General features: G+C 24.3%; 1 protein-coding gene across 1 annotated transcript; it reads right to left on the bottom strand.

The window, feature by feature from the left end:
- Positions 1–7,808: 7,808 nt before the first annotated feature.
- On the bottom strand, positions 7,809–8,867 carry LOC130939262 (uncharacterized). The gene has a single exon (XM_057867380.1). It carries the CDS (start codon positions 8,865–8,867, stop codon positions 7,809–7,811), a length of 1,059 nt encoding a protein of 352 aa, XP_057723363.1.
- Positions 8,868–19,789: the final 10,922 nt, after the last annotated feature.

A 19,789-nucleotide genomic window follows, 5' to 3' on the forward strand; every position in this document is an offset into this window, starting at 1 on the left:
GCTTCTGAAAGAACTCTTTCTTTTATAGTTTTGACCACTCAAAGTTAAATAGCTTTTGTGTGATAATTTTGACTAATAAATGTTATATATATATAATGCTTCCTTAATTTCGCTATGTTCGTCTGTTTTTGACATTAATAATAATAATAATAATAATAATAATAATAATAATAATAATAATAATAATAATAAATTATTATTATTTATTATATTATTATTATTATTATTATTATTATTATTATTATTATTATTATTACATATTAAAAATTAGTTATTAACTTAGTCGTGATGTATTTAAATATATAAAAATATTTTATATTATATTAAAATTTTACCACTAATGAATTATTGTGTATAAAGATATATATGTAATATCTTATAAATTTTTTATTAAACTATTAAAATAAAATTAGTTATTCATGACAAATTTAATTATTTTGTTATATTAATTTTTCTAAAGTTTTTTATTTTGCCATGGTTAAAAAATATAATCTACAAATTATAGATTAATAATAAAGAAATATAAGTTATAAATAAAATTAAAGATCTAAAAGAAGAATTAATTATATTAATGATTATAGCTATTATTAATTCAAACAACACTGAATTTCTTAAATTTTAAAATAATTTTTTTAAATCTCAATTTCACGATAAGTTTTATTCAAAAATTTAAAAATAAATAATAATTGCTAGACTAAAAATGAAATAATTAGTAATACGAGTTAATATATTAAAATATTGATCTTAAAAAACTAAAAAAAATTATAAAATCATAAATAAAAACTCAGCTTGTAAAAAAGTATTAAATTCACAAAATGAGAAAAAGTATAGTAATAATAATGATAAATAATATTATAAAATTTATACAAAATAATAAAAATAAAACAATCATCTAATAACATTTTTTTAAATTAAAATTTTAGACAAGTTAAAAAATTTGATATCAAAATCAAATTAACAATTTCAAGAATATAGTGACACTTTTAATAAATGTTACATGTCAAAACTTTAATGGTGAATTCTATCCGACCATTCCTAAAATAACATGTAAATTATCCTCTCTTCTCCTTGTTCTAATGTGTTTCTCGTCGTCGCATTCTCGTTTGTCGCTGCTGTCATCCCTGGCCATTCGTCGGCGAAAATGAGTATGAAAAACTATGCCATTTGAGTTATAATTCATTAGCAGTTATGTTTCAATTCAAATTTTAATACTTTAAAAAATTTACATAATTACCCATTTTAAAATTAATTTAATTATAAAATATTCTAACTATGATTAACCTAATAACTAATCAAAAAGTGACACATCATACAAGATAAATTACATGTTACTTTACAAAGGTACGATAGAATTAACCAAATTTAATACATGATAATCTATTGAATAATTTTTATTTAAAGATGTTTAAAACATCTTTTTCTGAGTCTTTACTATAAAAAAATTTGCTCTAATGGAATTTGAATTCTCTAAAATAAAAAACTAGTAAAATAATAAGTAGCAGATTATATTAATATCTAAAGTTGAGTAAAGTATCGTTTTTGTCCCTAACGTTTGGGGTAAGTCTCAAAGCTATCCCTAACATTTTAATCGTCCTATTTAAGTCCCTAACATTTTAAAATTGACTCAATGTTGTCCTATCGTTAGGGATCCGTTAACAAAATTGACGGCGGAACAAAATTGAGATGATTTTGAAAAGTTAGGGATTTAAATAGGACGAAAACGTTAGGAACAAAAATGATACATAAAAATAAATTTTAATTTAACTTTATTTTTCAATAATATTAATTTTTTACTGTACATAGTATTCAATTTATTTTTTAATTACATCTAAATAAATTACACTTAATCACATTACTTTCATTTTAAATAAATTTATTTTTTTATAATTTTAAAGAATTTTGATATATTAGAGACAAAAGGTATAATAATTTATATTTTATTGTATATATATATATTTTTTCTTTTCTGTAAGTTTATATACTAGTCATTCTACAAACATTTCATGATAACTAAAAATTTTTAAGAGTAAAATTATAAAAAAAATTAATTTATTTAAAATGAAAGTAATATGATTAAGTTTATTTTACTTAGATGTGATTAAAAAATAATTGAATACTATATATAGTAAAAAATTGATATTCTTAAAGGATAAAATTAAAATGTATTTCTATGTATCATTTTTGTCCCAAACGTTTTCGTCCTATTTAAGTCCTTAATGTTTTAAAATCGTCTCAATTTTGTCCTGTCGTCAATTCTGTTAACAGATTTCTAACAGTAGGACAACATTGAGTCAGTTTTAAAACGTTAAGACTTAAATAGGACGATTGAAATGTTAGGGACAATTTTAGAACTTACCCTAAACGTTGAAGACAAAAACAATACTTTACGCTATAAAATTTTATGAAAAATGTGTTTAAAGTCAAAATAATCGAATTTCGCAATTTTAAAGATTCTAAAGTGAGAAAATTAATTTCACGTGTGCATTTTCAAAGACATTTACTCAAAAATAAACATACGAATAACATTCTGATTTAATAACAATATCAATAGCCTAGAAGATAGAAATTATAAAACAATAGTCAATAATATAGTTTTAAATTATTATTCCTACATTAAAAATACATAACGCTTTTTAAAAAAAAAAACACTAAAAATATAAATCATTTAATAGACACTGACTTCAATTTCTATTCAACAATTCTTAAAAAATTTAAAGATTAAAAAAAACCATACTTTTATGGTAAATTCATTTTAAATATGGTACATAATCTTACGCATTTTCAATATTAAATACGCATTATGGGGAAAAAATATTAGAGAAATTCTTAACCATTAAATATATACAATTTCAATTATTATTATTGTACGTTCACAAAAAATGATCCCTTATAAGGATTAATAATTCTTAATAACATGTGCCTAATTTTTTAGGGACATACAATAGGGTGGTAGCTAGATAGGTTAGTAGCTAGTTCTAGAATGATAGATCCTCTTCTATTTGAGTAGCACAATTTTGGTTGGTATTATCATTATTGTGAAATATATTGTTTCATTGATTCGTTTTCTCAACCACTAGCTTATGCCCCGGAAAAAAAAAAAATTTGTCATTTTGTCACATGCCAAATTTAAATTGCTAACTATTATTAGTCCAATTATTATTAATTCACTCTTCTATTTAAATAAATATCAATATTTAAAATTTATTTTATATATATAATAATTAATTACTCTTAAATAAAATTCATATTTATGACGAAATAGTCTTTAATTTATCAAATTAAAAATAATATAAAAAATTATAAATATCTATTAATTGATATTATTTGGATATTATATGCACATCACTTTTTCAAATGAAGAAGACTTTGCGGTATGACTTATGGGGTCGAGGTATTTTGCTTTTCTTTTCTTTATTAATATTTTATATTCTTACTAATAAATATTAATATTTTTATTTCTTATGGTATTAGAAATTTATTAAATGTTTTTGCAAAAAAATAAAATAAAAGGTGTATTATTTGTAGTATATAAAAAGAGTATGGTTTGTTTTTGATGAAATAAGTGGCATATGTAAAAAATACCTAAATATTTGGTAAAAGAAAAATTAATCATATCTTAATAATGAAAATAACAATTTTATTTTGTCAAAATTATCAACGTTATCAGTCTTTTTTGTTAATAGGTACAAATTAAAGATCTCAATTTCCTAATCAAACTTATTTAAACTATAATATTTTCTCTAAATTCTTTTTATCTTTATTCTATCTCATATATTAAATCAATATATTTTTTCACTCTTAAATTAAATACAAAATCCATCAGAAGATATATAATATTACGATAGATATAAAAACAGATAAACATGCTTTAGTGCAATATGAGTCAAAATTAGTATAAACATTTCTAAAAGATCAACTATAATGTATGTATATTATTAACTTAAATATATTATTCATATGTGTAAATTAATTTAAAAAAAAATGAAAATTGCGTCACGCGCGGCGCGTGGTTACATGTGGGAAGAGAATGAAGTTGAGACCCAATAAATTGGAAAAGGAAAAACGTGGTGAAATATGAGCCACATGTTAATTGCCATAATTTTGTTTTTGGTTAGTCACGTTGACAATTTTATTGCCCTGGGTCTTTGCTCAGCCATGATGCTTTCTAAATTCTAATTACAAGATTAGGCAACCTAACCAAAAACTTAAACAATACAAAAAAAAAAAAAAATCATAACAATACAAAGTAGGAAGGAAAATTAAAAAAAAAAAAAAAAAAGGAAAAGGAAAGGGTTGAGTTAATGTTGTGGACTTGTGGTATGGTCTAGTTTTTTGGTCTATTGAAAATCAGCTTATTATGGGTGGAGTTAAATTGGATAATAGATGAGTATGTGTAAAATATATAAATATTTATGTATTTTTATTTAATAGTTTCTGCATAAACGATATCATGATATTAAAATTTTGTATATTTTACTCGATAATTTAAATTTTAGAATAAGTAGTTTTATACTAGATATACACAAAATATCATCAATTATTAAATTAGTATTTTACATAGAATATAATTAAATATGTTAAAATACAAGATATATATTAAGAATATATTAAATAACACATATTTATATATAAATATTAATGACTCATGTAGTAGTTAATCCACTCAATGTCTGTAAAAAAAACATAATTTTTTTTAATATTTATTCAAATCGATCTTTCAAATTTTTAAATATACAAAATAGTCTCTAAATTTATTTGCGTTAGAGAATATAGTCTTCATCTAATTTGATTCGAAGAGTAAAGTACAAAATAATTTTCAAATAGTTTAAAAATATTAAAACAGTCTTAAAAAATTTTAAAAAATTTCTAAAACAGTTATTTTGATTAAATAAATTAAATTAAAAAAATTATATTATCTAACTAATATAAATATTAAAAATTATTTTATATATTTAAAAATTTAAGAGACTAAAGTATCTAATATTAAAAATTATTTTCGAGAATGGAGTTACGTTGGATAATTTTTTAAATAAGATTTTAATTGAGTTGGACCAAACTAATAAGATTTATGGTAATGACTAACTAGGTTTAAAACTTATATGTTGTGACTAAAATTATATGGCCAAAAAAAATTATATTGAGAGATGGCAATATAAATAGCATGAATAAGAGATACATCTCCTTTTACCAAACAGTCAAAATTATCTTTATTTTTGTCTTCATCTCCATTTTTATGGATAATTTTTCTCTTCATCCCCATGTTTGGATAATGCCACAAATATCCAGTAGTTCACGGATTTGCATTGTCATTCCTAATAACATCTTACATGAACTACAAATTATAATTAATCAATATATATTGAAATTAAATTCATAAAAAGAAGAGATATATATTACTGTGACATATGTTTGATAAATACAATGCATATCATGTGCAAGATGTGTGCTCTTGATACTCTTTTGTAGGATTTTATATGTGGTGCGTTCTTGGGTGCCTAAAACTTTTTGCCGAAATGTTGTCGAAAATACGTGGCAAAGGGTAATCATATCTGGAAATAAAGTGTTGCTTAAAGAGAAAGTGTTACCCTAATACGTTAACTTGGCTCTGATACCAATTTTTTTTCAATGCAGGTTTTTGAAATATTTTTCTTGTGTTGGGTTTGCATTATTAAAATTTTCTATTTCTTTTAACAAATTTTCTATTTCTCTTGATATGCTTTCTATACAATTTTTACAGAATTGTTCCACTTCTTCTCTATTTCTTGTGTAAATGTTACTATTCTGTAATCTTACTTCATAATATCTTTTTTGACTTTTCTGAAAATCTAAATCATTTTTTAATTCTTGTATCGTTTGATTTGCTAAACCAGGCATTTTATACTTGTAATTCTTGTTCAGATTCAATTTGTACTTGTTCTAGGGGTTCAACCTGTAGAGGTTGTATTACTTGAATATTTTGAACATGTATTCTTGATTCAAAAGCTTGTAATGCAATTATATTTTGTATGTGAAGATAATGCAATCTTCGAGCACGATAAATTTGTTTATTCTTAATATTTTCTTTTAAATTTTTGACTGATTTTTTAGTTTTAAAACGTTGTATTAATTTTCTTGTTCTAAATATTTTTTTATTTACCTTCTTGATTTCTGTTTCTAAATCTGAAGATTCAGTTGTCAAATTTCTTATTTTTATAGATATAGCCATTATTCTTGTTTTCATATTCCTTTTAATTGTTTTTAAAGAAATAAGACTTTTTTTTTGAAAATCTTTCATATTAGAATTTCTGCATCTTCTGCCATAGCTTCATTGTTATTTTCTAAAGATTCTATTATTTTTTCTAATTCTTCGACTTCTTTTTTTAGATTGTCATAAGATAATATTAAAGTTTTGAAAGCTCTTTGGTTTATTTCAGAAAACCTTAAATATTTCAAATGATTTTCTCTTTCAAAGAGTTCTTGTTTCTTATCTTGATAAGACACGTATATTTCTTCTTTATTTATCGTCATAATTTATTATTTAAAGTTTCATTTAACTTTTCAATTCTTTTTGTTAATTCTTTTATTTCAGAATCTTTTTCTTCAATTTTTAAATGAGATATACTTAGAGGGCTGTTAATTTTAGATTCTCTTATTCTAAAACTAGATGATGAAAATGAATTTCTTGATGGTTGTTTTAATAACAAAACTGGGCTTTCGATAGCTTTATTTCTTGGAATTTCTGTTTTTACAAACTTTTGAAATAATTCATCAACATAAATTCTTTCTTTATCTTTGAAGTCTATACTATGATGACTATTTGTCAGCGCATAATTAATTGCATATGTGATAGAAAAAGGTTCATCATTTTGTTCCATTAAATCTATCTTATGGAATTTATAAGCCAAACTTAAGGATCTGCCGAGATTTTCGGTTGATAGAGGAATAGCGTATCCAATATGAGCATTGAATTTAACATTTACATTTGCCAAGTTACCATGGATTATTCCAATTATTTGATCTCTAGGATTAGTGATTCTTTTATCACAGATTGCCAGACTTATTGGAGAATTAATTCCTCTCATGTATGTGGATTTAACTAAAACTTGAATGGTACTAATATGAATCCATCCAATTTTAGATCTTTTTTGTTGATCTTTAATTTTTCCAATTTGTTTATTTACATCTTGTTCATTTATCAGAGCTATTTCAAGTTCTCCATTTGCGGATTGTATTTTTATTGGAGTTTCAATCTGAATTTTTCCATAATATATTATATTTTTTCTATTAAAGATTTCTTTTAGAGGATTTTGTTTATTAAAATTATCGTTAGGTTTAAGATCTAATTCCGTTTTTAAAATAGCTTGTTTTTCATTATCAAGTAAAGCAGTTAGCTTATAGTAATCAGATTCTTCAGTTATTTCTATATCTTCTAAATAATTCATAACTTAAAAAGACTGGGATAAAGATGTACCTTTCTGGAGAATAAACTTCTTTATTTATTGCTATTTTACAATATGTGTTTTGTTCTCCAGAGGGGAGATTTTACAAATTAATTCCAGAGGGGAATTTCTTAGAATTATTTTTCTAATGGATCAGACTCCAGAATCGCCTCAGCTACTTCCTCTTTGCCCTCCTGGCCTGTGAGTACTCTAAGCTTCCTGCTTTCTGATTTCTGATTCCCTTTCAATTGACTTAGCACTCTATTTATAATGGTTGGGTCTGATGGACAAATCCCATCCTTACCCTTCTTGTGACGTCATTGCATGCGTCACTGAGCACTAAGTTCGCACCAACTACATTATTGGTGCCTTGTGACGTAAGCTCTTACATCATTCAACAATAATGTTGATGGATGACTCAGATGTCTCATCCACTTCTTTTTCCACGTGGGTGGGGTCTTCAGCATTGTTGCTTTCTTCAGACATTTCTGAGGTGCACAGCTGGCACCTATGGTCTTCTTTGTCTTTTAGTAAATGGCATAGATTCCTCCTTATTCCGTCAGGAAGCTTTTCCAGTAATCCAGAAAGGTTGTAAAATGCTGATTCAAAATCCACTAGGAGTCTCATCTCTCTTGATTCAATTTGGTTTTTCTTACTGGAAACAATTAGAGTGTTTCTGCTTTTGTAGTTTATTCTTGTTCTGGATTCTTTGTTTATTTTTTGGGCTCTTTCGAAAACTCTTGCCAATGTGCTGGCCAATCTTCCTTCGTTGCTATAAATTGATAGATCTTGAACTTGTTCTATTGGTTGAAAGTCTCCAGGGAAGACTGACATGAAAACTACTTGAAATGCTGGGATTAGACATTCTCCTTCTTCATTGAAGATTGGCTGACTACTTGTAAATTTTAAGGATATATCCCTTGGTTCTCTTGCATCAATCATATTTTTAAATTTTTTCACTGCATCTATAAAACCTGCAGGAAATTCTTTAATGATATTTAAATTATCAAAAATTAGGATCGTATCAATTAATCCGTATTGGAAAAACTGATATGTATCAGAGGGTGAAGCCTCTGGGAAGATTACCAGCTTTGTTAGCTGTTCTTTGTTAATGGGATAATATCCCAATGTTGCTCTTTTGTCTAGAGTCCAGTTTAGGACCAGATTTAAGGTTTCTCTACAGTTTGATCTGCAGACCCTTTTCTTGTCATTTATTTCAGCCTTTGTAGGAATATTTTTCATTAATCCAGTCCTTTGGGCTTGGGCTGTTCTTTGGATTTGGACTGGAGCTTTGTCAGCTCTTCTTAGAATTTGCTCTGGGTGGAGCACTTCATATTCTCTGAGGGACTCTTTTGCTTCTTCTATTGTCAAGAATCCTCCTTTGTGAATAGTTTTGGGCTGATGAGTGAATGGGGCTGCTTTTGCCCAATCATCATAAACTCCTTTCATTGGGCCATTATAAATGACATAATATTTTTTGTCCTGAGTTGATTTTTTAATTATTTCTGCCAGAGTTTTATTTTCAAGGATTTTTTCAGAAAAAATTGGTTTTGATTTTTGTGGCTGGTCCACCACGCTTAGCTGGCTGAACTCTGATGGTGTTGCTAGCATTGGTATTGGAGCAGGTAGTGTTGCCTGCTAGGTTATTTTCATGGCTTCCATGGCCTTCTTGATGGATTGAATTTGAGCTCTGAGCTGCTGACAGTGATTGCATCTTTCAAGCTCTTGTTCAAGTTTCTGGATTTCTTGATTCATTGTGTTGACAATGAACTCCATTCTCTTGTCAATGTATCTGCAATAATATTTTTATTTCCCTTAATGTACTCGATTTTTATCGGATATTGTAATAAAAACATTTGCCATCTTACCAGACGACCCTGATTATAATCAGATTGTAAATTATATCTAATAAAACCTGTTAAATAACTTGAGTCTGTTCGTAATGTAAATTCCTTTGGAAGTAGATCAATCCTCCATTTCTTAATAGTTTTTATTGCTGCTAGAGTTTCTTTTTCATGGGTAGTATACCTCTGTTCTGTTGGTGTAAACGTTCCAGAAATATATCTGCATAGTAATTCCTTTGAGGAATGTTTAGAATCTAGTGATTCTTTTTCTTTGTTCAAGCTTTTTTCAGCTTTTTTAGCTTTTAGACAGCCTGACCAGGTCTTGTCTGAAGCATCTGTTTCTACTATTAAATAGTCATCTTCTTCTGGAATATAAAGTTCTGGAAGATTTTTACAAAGTTCTTTAATTTTTTGAATCTGCAGGCTATCCTTTTCTTCCCATTTCCAACTCTTTTTTATACTTATTTTTGAAAATAAGTTTTTAGTATAATCTGTTATATTCTTTAAAAATCCTTGATCAGAAATATAATTTATGCATCCTAAAAATCTTTGTAATTGTTTTCTATCTTCCATTTTATCAGGAAATAAATCTACTTTTTCTAATACATTTGGTTGAAGTTTTAACTTCCCTTCAGTAGATAGAATTAATCCAAGAAATTCTATTTCTTGTTTTGCTATCTTAGCTTTCTTTTTACTGAGGACTAAACCTTTTTCCTTACATCTTTCTAAGACAATTAGTAATTTTTGAAGATGATCTTCTTTATCTTGTTTTGTAAAGATTAGTATATCATCAATGTAAACTAGAACAAAATCATTTAAATCTTTTAAATTTTCTTCCATAAATCTCTGATAAATACCTGGAGCTTGTTTTAGTCCAAATGGTAGGACATTCCATTCGTAGAGTAAAACTCCTGTTGATTCTTTTGTTGGACAAGTAAAGGCAGTTAATTTCTTTGTTTCTTCGTCTAAACGAAGTTGCCAATATCCTGATTTTGCATCGAGCGATGAAAACCAAGTTGCTCCTTTGATTTTTTCTAGAATGGAATCCTTTCTTGGGAGCTTATGAGCATCTCCTATGGTTGCTTCATTCATTTTTTTATAATTAATAACCATTCTTCGTTTTCCTCTTTTAATTTCGTTATTGTTTTCAACATAGAAGGCTGAGGCCGCATGAGGGCTTTTACTTAGTCTTATAATTCCTTTATCCAAAAGATCCTTACATTCGGATGAAAATTCTTCCTTATCTCGAGCTGAATAGGGGATTCTATTTGGAACATTTATTTCCCTTGTAGGAACTTTTAGCTTAATACTTATTAATTCTTTGTTTGTATTTTTAATATCTAAAGGATTTTCAGCACAAACTTCATTTAAAAGTTCTTCTATTTTAATTTCAAGGTCATTTTTGGAGTTTTTATCTGAAAATATAGGTTCAAATAACATTCTTCTAGAATAGAAAATATTTTGAATTTTAGAATTTCGTTTATAGTAGTAGTTGGGATTTTTATTAATTTTGCCCTTTGATTTAGAGAGGAATCATATGGGGCTTTTAGAACTATATATGTTAATTCTTGGATAAAAGGGTGATAAAGTTTAAGGAAATTATTTCCTATAATTAAATCTATTCCAGATTCTAATTTATATATAGCTGGAATGATGAATCTGTAATTTTGAATGAAGACTTCAATCATTTCTGCTTTAAAATTAATTTTGTGTATAGATTTATCGGCTATTCTAATTTTTAGTGGATTTTTTAATTTTTTCCAGTTAAGTTTTATATTTGAACTTGCAAAACATTTTGTTGCCCCTGTGTCTATGAAGGCATTAATAAATTTTTCTGTAATTTTTACAGTAATAAATGTAGCGCTATTACTCAGTTCCTGAGTTTGTCTCTGAGTCTGTTTCTGAGACATATTCAAAAATATATTTTAGTTCATCATCAGATTCTTCTAAAGGTTCATAAAACAAGTTTTTGCGACTTCTAGTTGTTTAGTTAGGTCTTTTTTATCCTTCTTTTTTGGACATTCATTTGCATAATGTCCTTCTTCTTGACAATACCAACATTTACAGTTTTCTTTTTTATTTGGGCAATAGTTCTTTTGTTTTTTATTGATACTTCTTTCCCTAAAATATCTCTTTTTTCTCCAATTTGGATAATATTTTCTTTTTCTAAAATGATATTTTCTTTTTCCTTGGATATTTTTATAAGGATGGTATTTCCGAATATTTTTATTAGACCCATATTTTTGAGGAATTTCTTCGTTATCTTGACAACAAATTCTAATTATATTATTAAATCTTTTTTGAGTAGCTTCTTGCATACATCGTTCTTTTATTTCCTCCCTTATTGCAGATGTTGCTCCACCGAAATTATTTTCAATTGTTTTATTATTTATTTCTCTTATAAATCTTCCCATAATAATTTCATTAGCAGGATATGGAAGTTTTGTGATATACATGTTAAGATAATGTTTTTTATCTTCTTCTTTTAATTTATAATAATATATTCTATATTCACAAATATAGGATTCTATATAGCATAGATCGAATATTTGAATGTTGGCCAAATGATTTTTTGCTTCTAAATACTCTTTTTCAGAAATTTCTGTGTTATGATTTATGACATTTTTTCCAAAAAATTCTTTGTATAGAACTCTCATTATGTGTGCTATTCTATCATAAGCTGTTGTTTTTTCAGCTAATTCTTCTATTATTTTATTATCTATTGATAACATATAATTTCTTATAGTTCCTTTAGTGTGGAATCCTATGAAATTCCAGATATCCATTTCAGATAATTCATTTAATTTTGGGTTTGTGTAAGCTTCTAATAGAAAAGAGTTCATCCAATCTTCGAAAATTTCTTTTTCGTTCTTTTTGCAATCTAGATCAAGCATTTTTTCTCCTTCTAGATCTTGAATTTTAGGATTATATTTTAATGGTATTTTAGTATATTTCGAATTTTTGCTTATAAATCCTTTTTTAAAGGCATAATTTTCAAAACCTGTTTCCCATTTAAAATGGGTTTGATTATTATTCTCAGATGTTCCAGCTTCATCCTTTACTTGTACTGGATGTACTGGTTCATCATTACTTGAATAGTCTAAAACATATTCTTCTCTTTCAGAGATTTCTGGTTCTTCTTTAATCTGAAAACCTTGTTCCAAAAAGTTGTCTTCTTGAGCCATTTTTAATTGTTTAAAAAGCATTGTAACTTCTTCTAGTTTTTCACCAATATTCATAATTTTAGAGGTGGTCTAATCTTTAGATTTGTTGTATCGATTTTATTTTGGACTTCTTCTTTCTTAGAAATTCCTTTTTGGAAATATTTATCAAGTATCTGTTCAATTTTATTTATTATATTAGGCTCTTCTTTTTCTTTCTTTTTCTGAAATTTTATAGAAACTAATATCTCTTCAAGCATATCTATTATAGAATTTAATTGTGGATTAAAAGTATGATGAAGATGGGGATAATTATCTCCATGATAACATTTTTTAGAAACTCCGTGTGAAATATAAGTTTTTTCGGGTTTTTGAATTCCTTCAATAAAACTTAAAGTAAAATTAAGATTTTGAGAAAAATCATTTTGTATTGATTTTAGAAATTCAGTGTCATTACAGTTGACATTGGTTAAAAACATTAGTTTTTGATCTATCAATTTTGATAGATTAATTATTTCTTCTTTTAATTCTTCTAATTTACTTTTTTCCATTAGGTTACGCTTTTCTTTGTTATGCTTTCGAAAATGTAACCTTAGCCACTAGCCACACTTAATAACTGCTGGGACCCCATTTTTCGGCAATTTCGGCAACAAACTAATAGGCATGGGAGAATTCGCCTTTATATGTTTGGAGCAACAATTAAAGTTGTCAGAACAAGAGATAAGGTTAGGGATACAAAGAATTTAGAGCTTATATTATATATATATATATATATATATATATATATATATATATATATCTGTCCAAATATATATGTCCAAAAATATTTTTAAGTATTATTTTGTTTTAATTTTATTTTAAAATTTTTTAATTTGTATCTGATATATTATTGACAATTAAATTTTAAAAAAATTTAGGATTAATTTAATAATAATGTGTGATATAAATATGTTTGATTTGTTAATGTTAAGTATTATTCTTGTGAAGTTATTTTTGAATTGATCATAATTAATCATTAAAAATAAATTTAATATAAATAAAAAAATTTAAAAAACAAAAAATATACTCTACTTGTAAAAATAATAATATGAGCCTTCTTATATATGCTCCATGTTACAATAAAAAAATTAACGAAATAAACTACAAACTAAAATAAAAACGTGTATAGCACTACATAAGTATGTGATTCTTGTAAAGCTAGTGAGTTATAATTTTGGTTCTAGTAAAATCATATACTGCTAATTATTTTACAATAATAAAAAGCTTATATACCCTTTTTTTATTGGGGTGAAACATTTTACGATGAAAATAAAAGAGAGAGGAAATATCCAACGCAATAATACAAAAAGAAGAGACAGATAGTGTGACGCCTTGAAGAGGATCCTGAGTGTTTGGAGCATCTATGTCTATAATAATAATAATAATAATAATAATAATAATAATCTATTATTTTATTATATAAAATATGAAAATTGTCAAGTATTCTAGAATACCCGTATTTCATATTATTAATCATTGATTTCAATCATAATATATATTGAGATCAACGACTAAAATTATTAGAATATTAATTTTTTTAAAATATTATTTATTATATATAAGTTATAAAATTTTTTGCTATTTCAAAATTTTGGGTCCAGAATATTTTATTCGAACATTAGATATTTATTATCTTAATTAATTTCATATTTATTATTATATATATTTAATTTATAAAAGGTATAATAATAATAATAATAATAATAATAATAATAATAATAATAATAATAATAATATTGTTATATAATTGATGTAGGGTGGTGGGTCATGGGTGCAATTTTGTTTGTTTATCAAAGAGGCTTTTGTGGTTTATGAGAATTGCCCAAAATAAAAAAGAGGGAGACAAGTGGTGCAAATGTACCACCAATTCTATTCACCACTCAAACCATTCTTTTGTCTTCATCCCTCCCTACAAAATTATTCTACACCATTATCCATTCTAGGAAGAAAAAAAACATTAATAAAATAACAAAAATATTCTATGGACACATATTGTATAAATATATAATATTTATTTTATTTTTAAAGTATATTTTATATTTTAATATATATTTTATATAAATAATTAATTTAGTGATTATTTTTTATATATACATAATATGATTGATAAAATAATACATGAACCAAAATAAAATATTTTAAATTTTGGAAAAATAAATAGATGAACCAAAATAAAAAAAAAATTATATAAGCCATTTTTTTATATGCTTAGTATATTAAACATAAAAATTGTATATTGAAAGCCACTATGCAACAGTATCTTACAAGAATCCAAAGCAATCTAATGTTGGCCCTCTACGAAAATAGAATACATATAATTCATTTTGGCTACATTTGTTTTAGCTTCTTCTGATTTTTTTTTTCAATTTTGGGTAAATATAATTTGTTTTGAAATATTTGTGTCAATTTTATAAAATAATAAAAAAAAATAAAAAGCTAAATGAAGTAGTTTCAGTTTCACATGATGCTCCTTGGTTTGCACTTGGTCACTGCTGTGACAGAAGAAAAGTAGAAAACAACAATAATAATGCCAAATATTTGGCAGAAATAAATGTCAGGAAACTTGGGCTAAGTTCTGGCCCAAAAAATTTTTTTGGACAGAAAAATTTAGCTTCTAAACTCATAATGTTGATGCTTTGTCTAAAACTAATTGGCATAGGCCCAAAATTTTTTTGGTAACTGGCATAGGCCCAAATTGATAATACAATATGGCCCAAAAACAAATGGTATCAAATTTGAGAAAAAGAAAAAAAAAATGAGACAAAGCATAAATTATCTGAATTTGTAGCAGGAAGGATTAAGAGCCTGTCCTATAATTAGATATAAAAATTTGAAAAGTGAAAACATTACTTTTAAGTACTTTTTCCCTAAAGTATATGTTCCTAGATGTTTGAACTTTGGTGTATTTATAATATGGCAGACAAAGCAAAACAAAAAGGAAAAGAAAAGGGAAACTTTTCAATTCTTCTTCCTATGGCTGCAACAGTTGAAATGTGAATCCCAATAAGAGCATAAATAATTAACACCCAACTTTTGCTTCCATTATAAATTATTGAGATCTTCCTCTAATTCTCTCCTCTTCAATTTCATCTGACTAGAATTGTTTAGAAATATAATAATAATTTATTGACAAATAAAAAGTCAAATACTAATGCGTTTTGAAAAAAAAAATTATAATCTTTAAAAAATAAATTATTATTAAAAATAAAAAAACAAAAAATAAAATATTTTAAGCTTTAAATCTAAATTATTAATAAACAATACAATAATAAAAAACTAAAATTTATTCAATTAACACTGAGTGCAATATTTTTTATTTAATAAGAGAGATATTTAACGATAAATTCAAATAAAAAGTAAAAAAAAAAAAGAAATTATAAACTCTTTTTCTTTAATTTATTCAACCTTCCAAATCATTCTACTACTATTACTACTATTATTATTAGAATTTAATTTTAATACACTGTCATTGTAAAATATTTTAATTACAACCAATCTCTTAGATAACTATTCATGCAATTAATATAAAAAATAATTATTTTTACTAATATCGTATTTTGCACGTGTAAAATAATTTTATATTATTATTATTATTATTATTATTATTATTATTATTATTATTATAACAACAATAAGAATTAAGAAAACATGAAGCTAAGTAGCACCTCAGATCTCCTCCTTTTTATTTTGTTGTTTTCTCTATTGTTATTACTACTTTTTAATTCTCTGCTCATTCTTTTATATAACTCCAAATCAAAACAAAGCAGCAAAAAGCATATACTTTACACTAATTTTCTTATTTGCCCATTCCTTCAATTTTGTTTGATTTCTTTTAGCCAATAAGTTCAGTTGATGATAACCTTGCTTTTGAATTTTCTATTCTCAATTGATAGTTAGTGCCTTATTAGTTATTACATATATGTGCTTAAACAAAATAAAGTGCATTTCAACTTTATTTTTATATAATTTTTAATTATTTTCACAGACAAAGTGGCATGAGAGTGAAATCTCATTATTTTAAGCAAAGAAAGAGAAACATTAATAACATTGTTGACTGGATAATGATACCATTTAATTAAATAATAAAAAAAAACTTTTATAAAGAAATTCAAGTTGACCAAAAAGTATTTTACTACTACTTGGCATGCTTGGTTTTAATTATTTTTAAAGAAGGAAAAAATCACTAAAATTCTTTTAAAGTGAAATACAGACTATTCAACTAAATTAAGGTAAAATGTTAATTAAAATTTTTTAACATGTCTAAATTCATGTATAATTCAATAATTAGATAAAATATCTTTCTTTAATGCGTTGGCATTTCAATGTTGAATCCATTGAAGATCCTACCTACCACGTACCTTATGACAATAAAACCCTTATTAAATGCCTTCAAAGACAGAATAATATTCCATTTAAGTTCCATTGATACTTAATTACTTATTTAAATTAATAAAATAAAAAGTAGGCAAAGTACTAAGCGCCCACATTTTATTTTTGGGTCTAAGTCAAAATGACATTAATATTGAAAATATTGAACAATTCTGGCCTAAATGAATGAATTCTTTTCATTAATTTTTCTTGATTCCTTCAAATTATAGACAAACCTTTCTCTTCCCTGAAATTATTATAATATTTTTCAATCATCATGTCACTTTCTCACTTATTAATTATCTCATTTTAGCAAAAGAAATATTAAATATCCAACGCATACATGATGTATTTGTACATTATACATATCACATCAAGATGAAATTTCAAACAAGCAATTCCAATTTCTAATCAACTTAGAATTTTGGTCATTATCATTCTTGAGGTGGGTTATTAGTACTTTTTTTTTTCCACTAAATAAATACAATTGAAGCATACCCATGTAGGAAGTTATTTTTAACATGGGCCAATAATCAGTGTAATGCATACTTATGAAATATGCATATGATTAATATAACTATGGTAGTTGTATTTTGCATGAATAAAAAAGACTAAACATTTGAAGGGCAAAAGTAGAAGTCAAAAGAAGTGAAGATTTTAATATTTTTATTGTTTTTAGTACACATTTTTATATTTTAAATTTTATGTTTTTTATTGTATTTTTTATTTATATTTTTTATTATATTTTTTATTTATATGATAAATATTTTTATATTATTTATGTAGTTTTCTGATTTTTTATGTTATGTTTTTATGAGTTTTTTATTATTTATTATATTATTTTTTATATGTATATTTTTTATAAAATATTTTTTTTAATTTTTGTTTGGCTTTGTTCATATAATTTTTTATTTATTTTATTGTATTTTTTTATTCAAATGATAAATGTTGTTGACTTTTTTATGATATTTTTATTATTTTTTGTTTATATGAATTCTTTTTTTTATACTTTACTGTATTGTATTTATGTTGTGTATGAATTTTTTTATTTTTTTATTTGATTTTATTCATATGAATTTTATTTGCTTTTTATTGTATTTTTTTGTTCATATGATATATGTTGTTAATTTTATAAAATTTTTATTATTTTTTATCTGTATGATTTTTTTATTTTTTGATGTACTCTATTTTTGTTTTATATTAATTTTTTTATTTTTTGTTCTGGTGTTGTAAAATTTGTAAAATATAAATTATGATCCTATAAAAGATAATAAAATAAATAAAAAATTAATTATAAATAACAATAAAACCATAAATAATGAAAATTTATAGTCCAGAATAATACTAAATTAAAGAGTACTCATATTACTAAAAAAATTATAGAATATTTTTTTTATTTGATATTATAAAATTTATAGTACTCTCTTTCGTATTTTTATTTTTTATTGTATTTATTTTATTTATATGATAAATATTTTTTATATTATTTTTGTTAGTATTCTCATTTTGTATGTATATAAAAAAATTATTTAAATTCTGATTTTTATAATTTTTTATCTAAATATGATTTTAAATAGTATAATTCAAATAATATTTAATTTATTATAATCAATTTTAATATAAAAATTATCAAATATAAATTATGTTAATCTAAATTTATTTTTTATCAAAATTAATTTTATGAACTCTCGTTGTTGCTCGTGAAATTTGAAAAAAGGCCTTATGTAGGGCAGACGGTTGACTCAGGCTGTAAATTTTTTCCAAGAAGATGAAGGGTATGTTAGGTGTTTTATGTTAAGGAAAGGATTTTTTTTATTTTTTTTAAGGGCATGTACACCATCTTAAACCCTAAGGCCTAAACACACATACTTAGAATATATAAATTTTTTAAATTTTTTCTCTTCATATAAATTTTTAAGGCAACACACATCCGTTAAAAAATGTAGAATTTTTGTGGACAACTCAAAAAAAATGTAGAATTTTATTATATATATGATGTTACTTAGAATATTTTTTATTAGTTTAATATTAATAATAATTAATTATAATAAGAGTACATAAAAAGTACATGAATTATTTAGATTATTTTTTATTAATTGAATATTGATGATAATTAATTATAATAAAAATATAAGATTAATTATAAAATATTTTGTTATTTTTATTCATTTGAAATTTTTAAAAATATTTTATGGTTAATTTTATGTACTCTTTATATATTCTTATTATAATTAATTATTATTAATATTAAACTAATAAAAAATAATCTAGGTAACAAAAATAATCTAAATAACATATGACATTTAGAATAATAAAATATAATATATGAAAAAGAAGTAATTAGATGTAAAATTCTACCTTCATAAAAAGCAACTTAAAAAAAAATTGGACAGTAGATTAATTTAATTATGGTAGGTGTATTTTGCAGGAACCAAAAAGGCTAAACATTTGAAGAGCAAAAGTGGAAGTCAAAAGAAGTGAAAAAGAAAAGGTTTTTATTCTAAAACTAAAAAATATTCATGATATTATCCTGTTAAAAAATTACATTAATGCATGTTAGAATAATTCTTAATATGTAAGTGATATTTTATTGTTAGTATTATTTAATGTTATTTTTTATTTTTGAGTAAAGAGTCAAGAATATTTCATTCAAACAAAATGCTTTCCGTCTTTAACAAATTAAAATAGTGATTTCTAGCTAACACTTTCATAAATAAGGGATTGGATAACCTCTATGACTTATTCAATTGTTATTAAAAAAATTAATTTATGTAATTTTAGTTAATACTAATAACCTCTTTAACTTTAGTTAATTAAATCAAATTACAAAAGTATGATAAACCTATTTTACAAATTACGATCATTTTCAAAGAGATTTTTTTTTACCATTTTTTTCAATTTTTTCACTCTATATATACAAAATTTGTTAATATGTTCCACCCATAAAATCAAAACCTAA

This window comes from Arachis stenosperma, chromosome 7 (genome assembly GCF_014773155.1).
Source record: "Arachis stenosperma cultivar V10309 chromosome 7, arast.V10309.gnm1.PFL2, whole genome shotgun sequence".
NCBI classification, from domain to species: domain Eukaryota; kingdom Viridiplantae; phylum Streptophyta; class Magnoliopsida; order Fabales; family Fabaceae; genus Arachis; species Arachis stenosperma.

Bases quoted from the DNA above. Each gene is read 5' to 3' on its own strand.
- LOC130939262 (XM_057867380.1), bottom strand. From the start codon at position 8,867: ATGAAAGGAGTTTATGATGATTGGGCAAAAGCAGCCCCATTCACTCAT.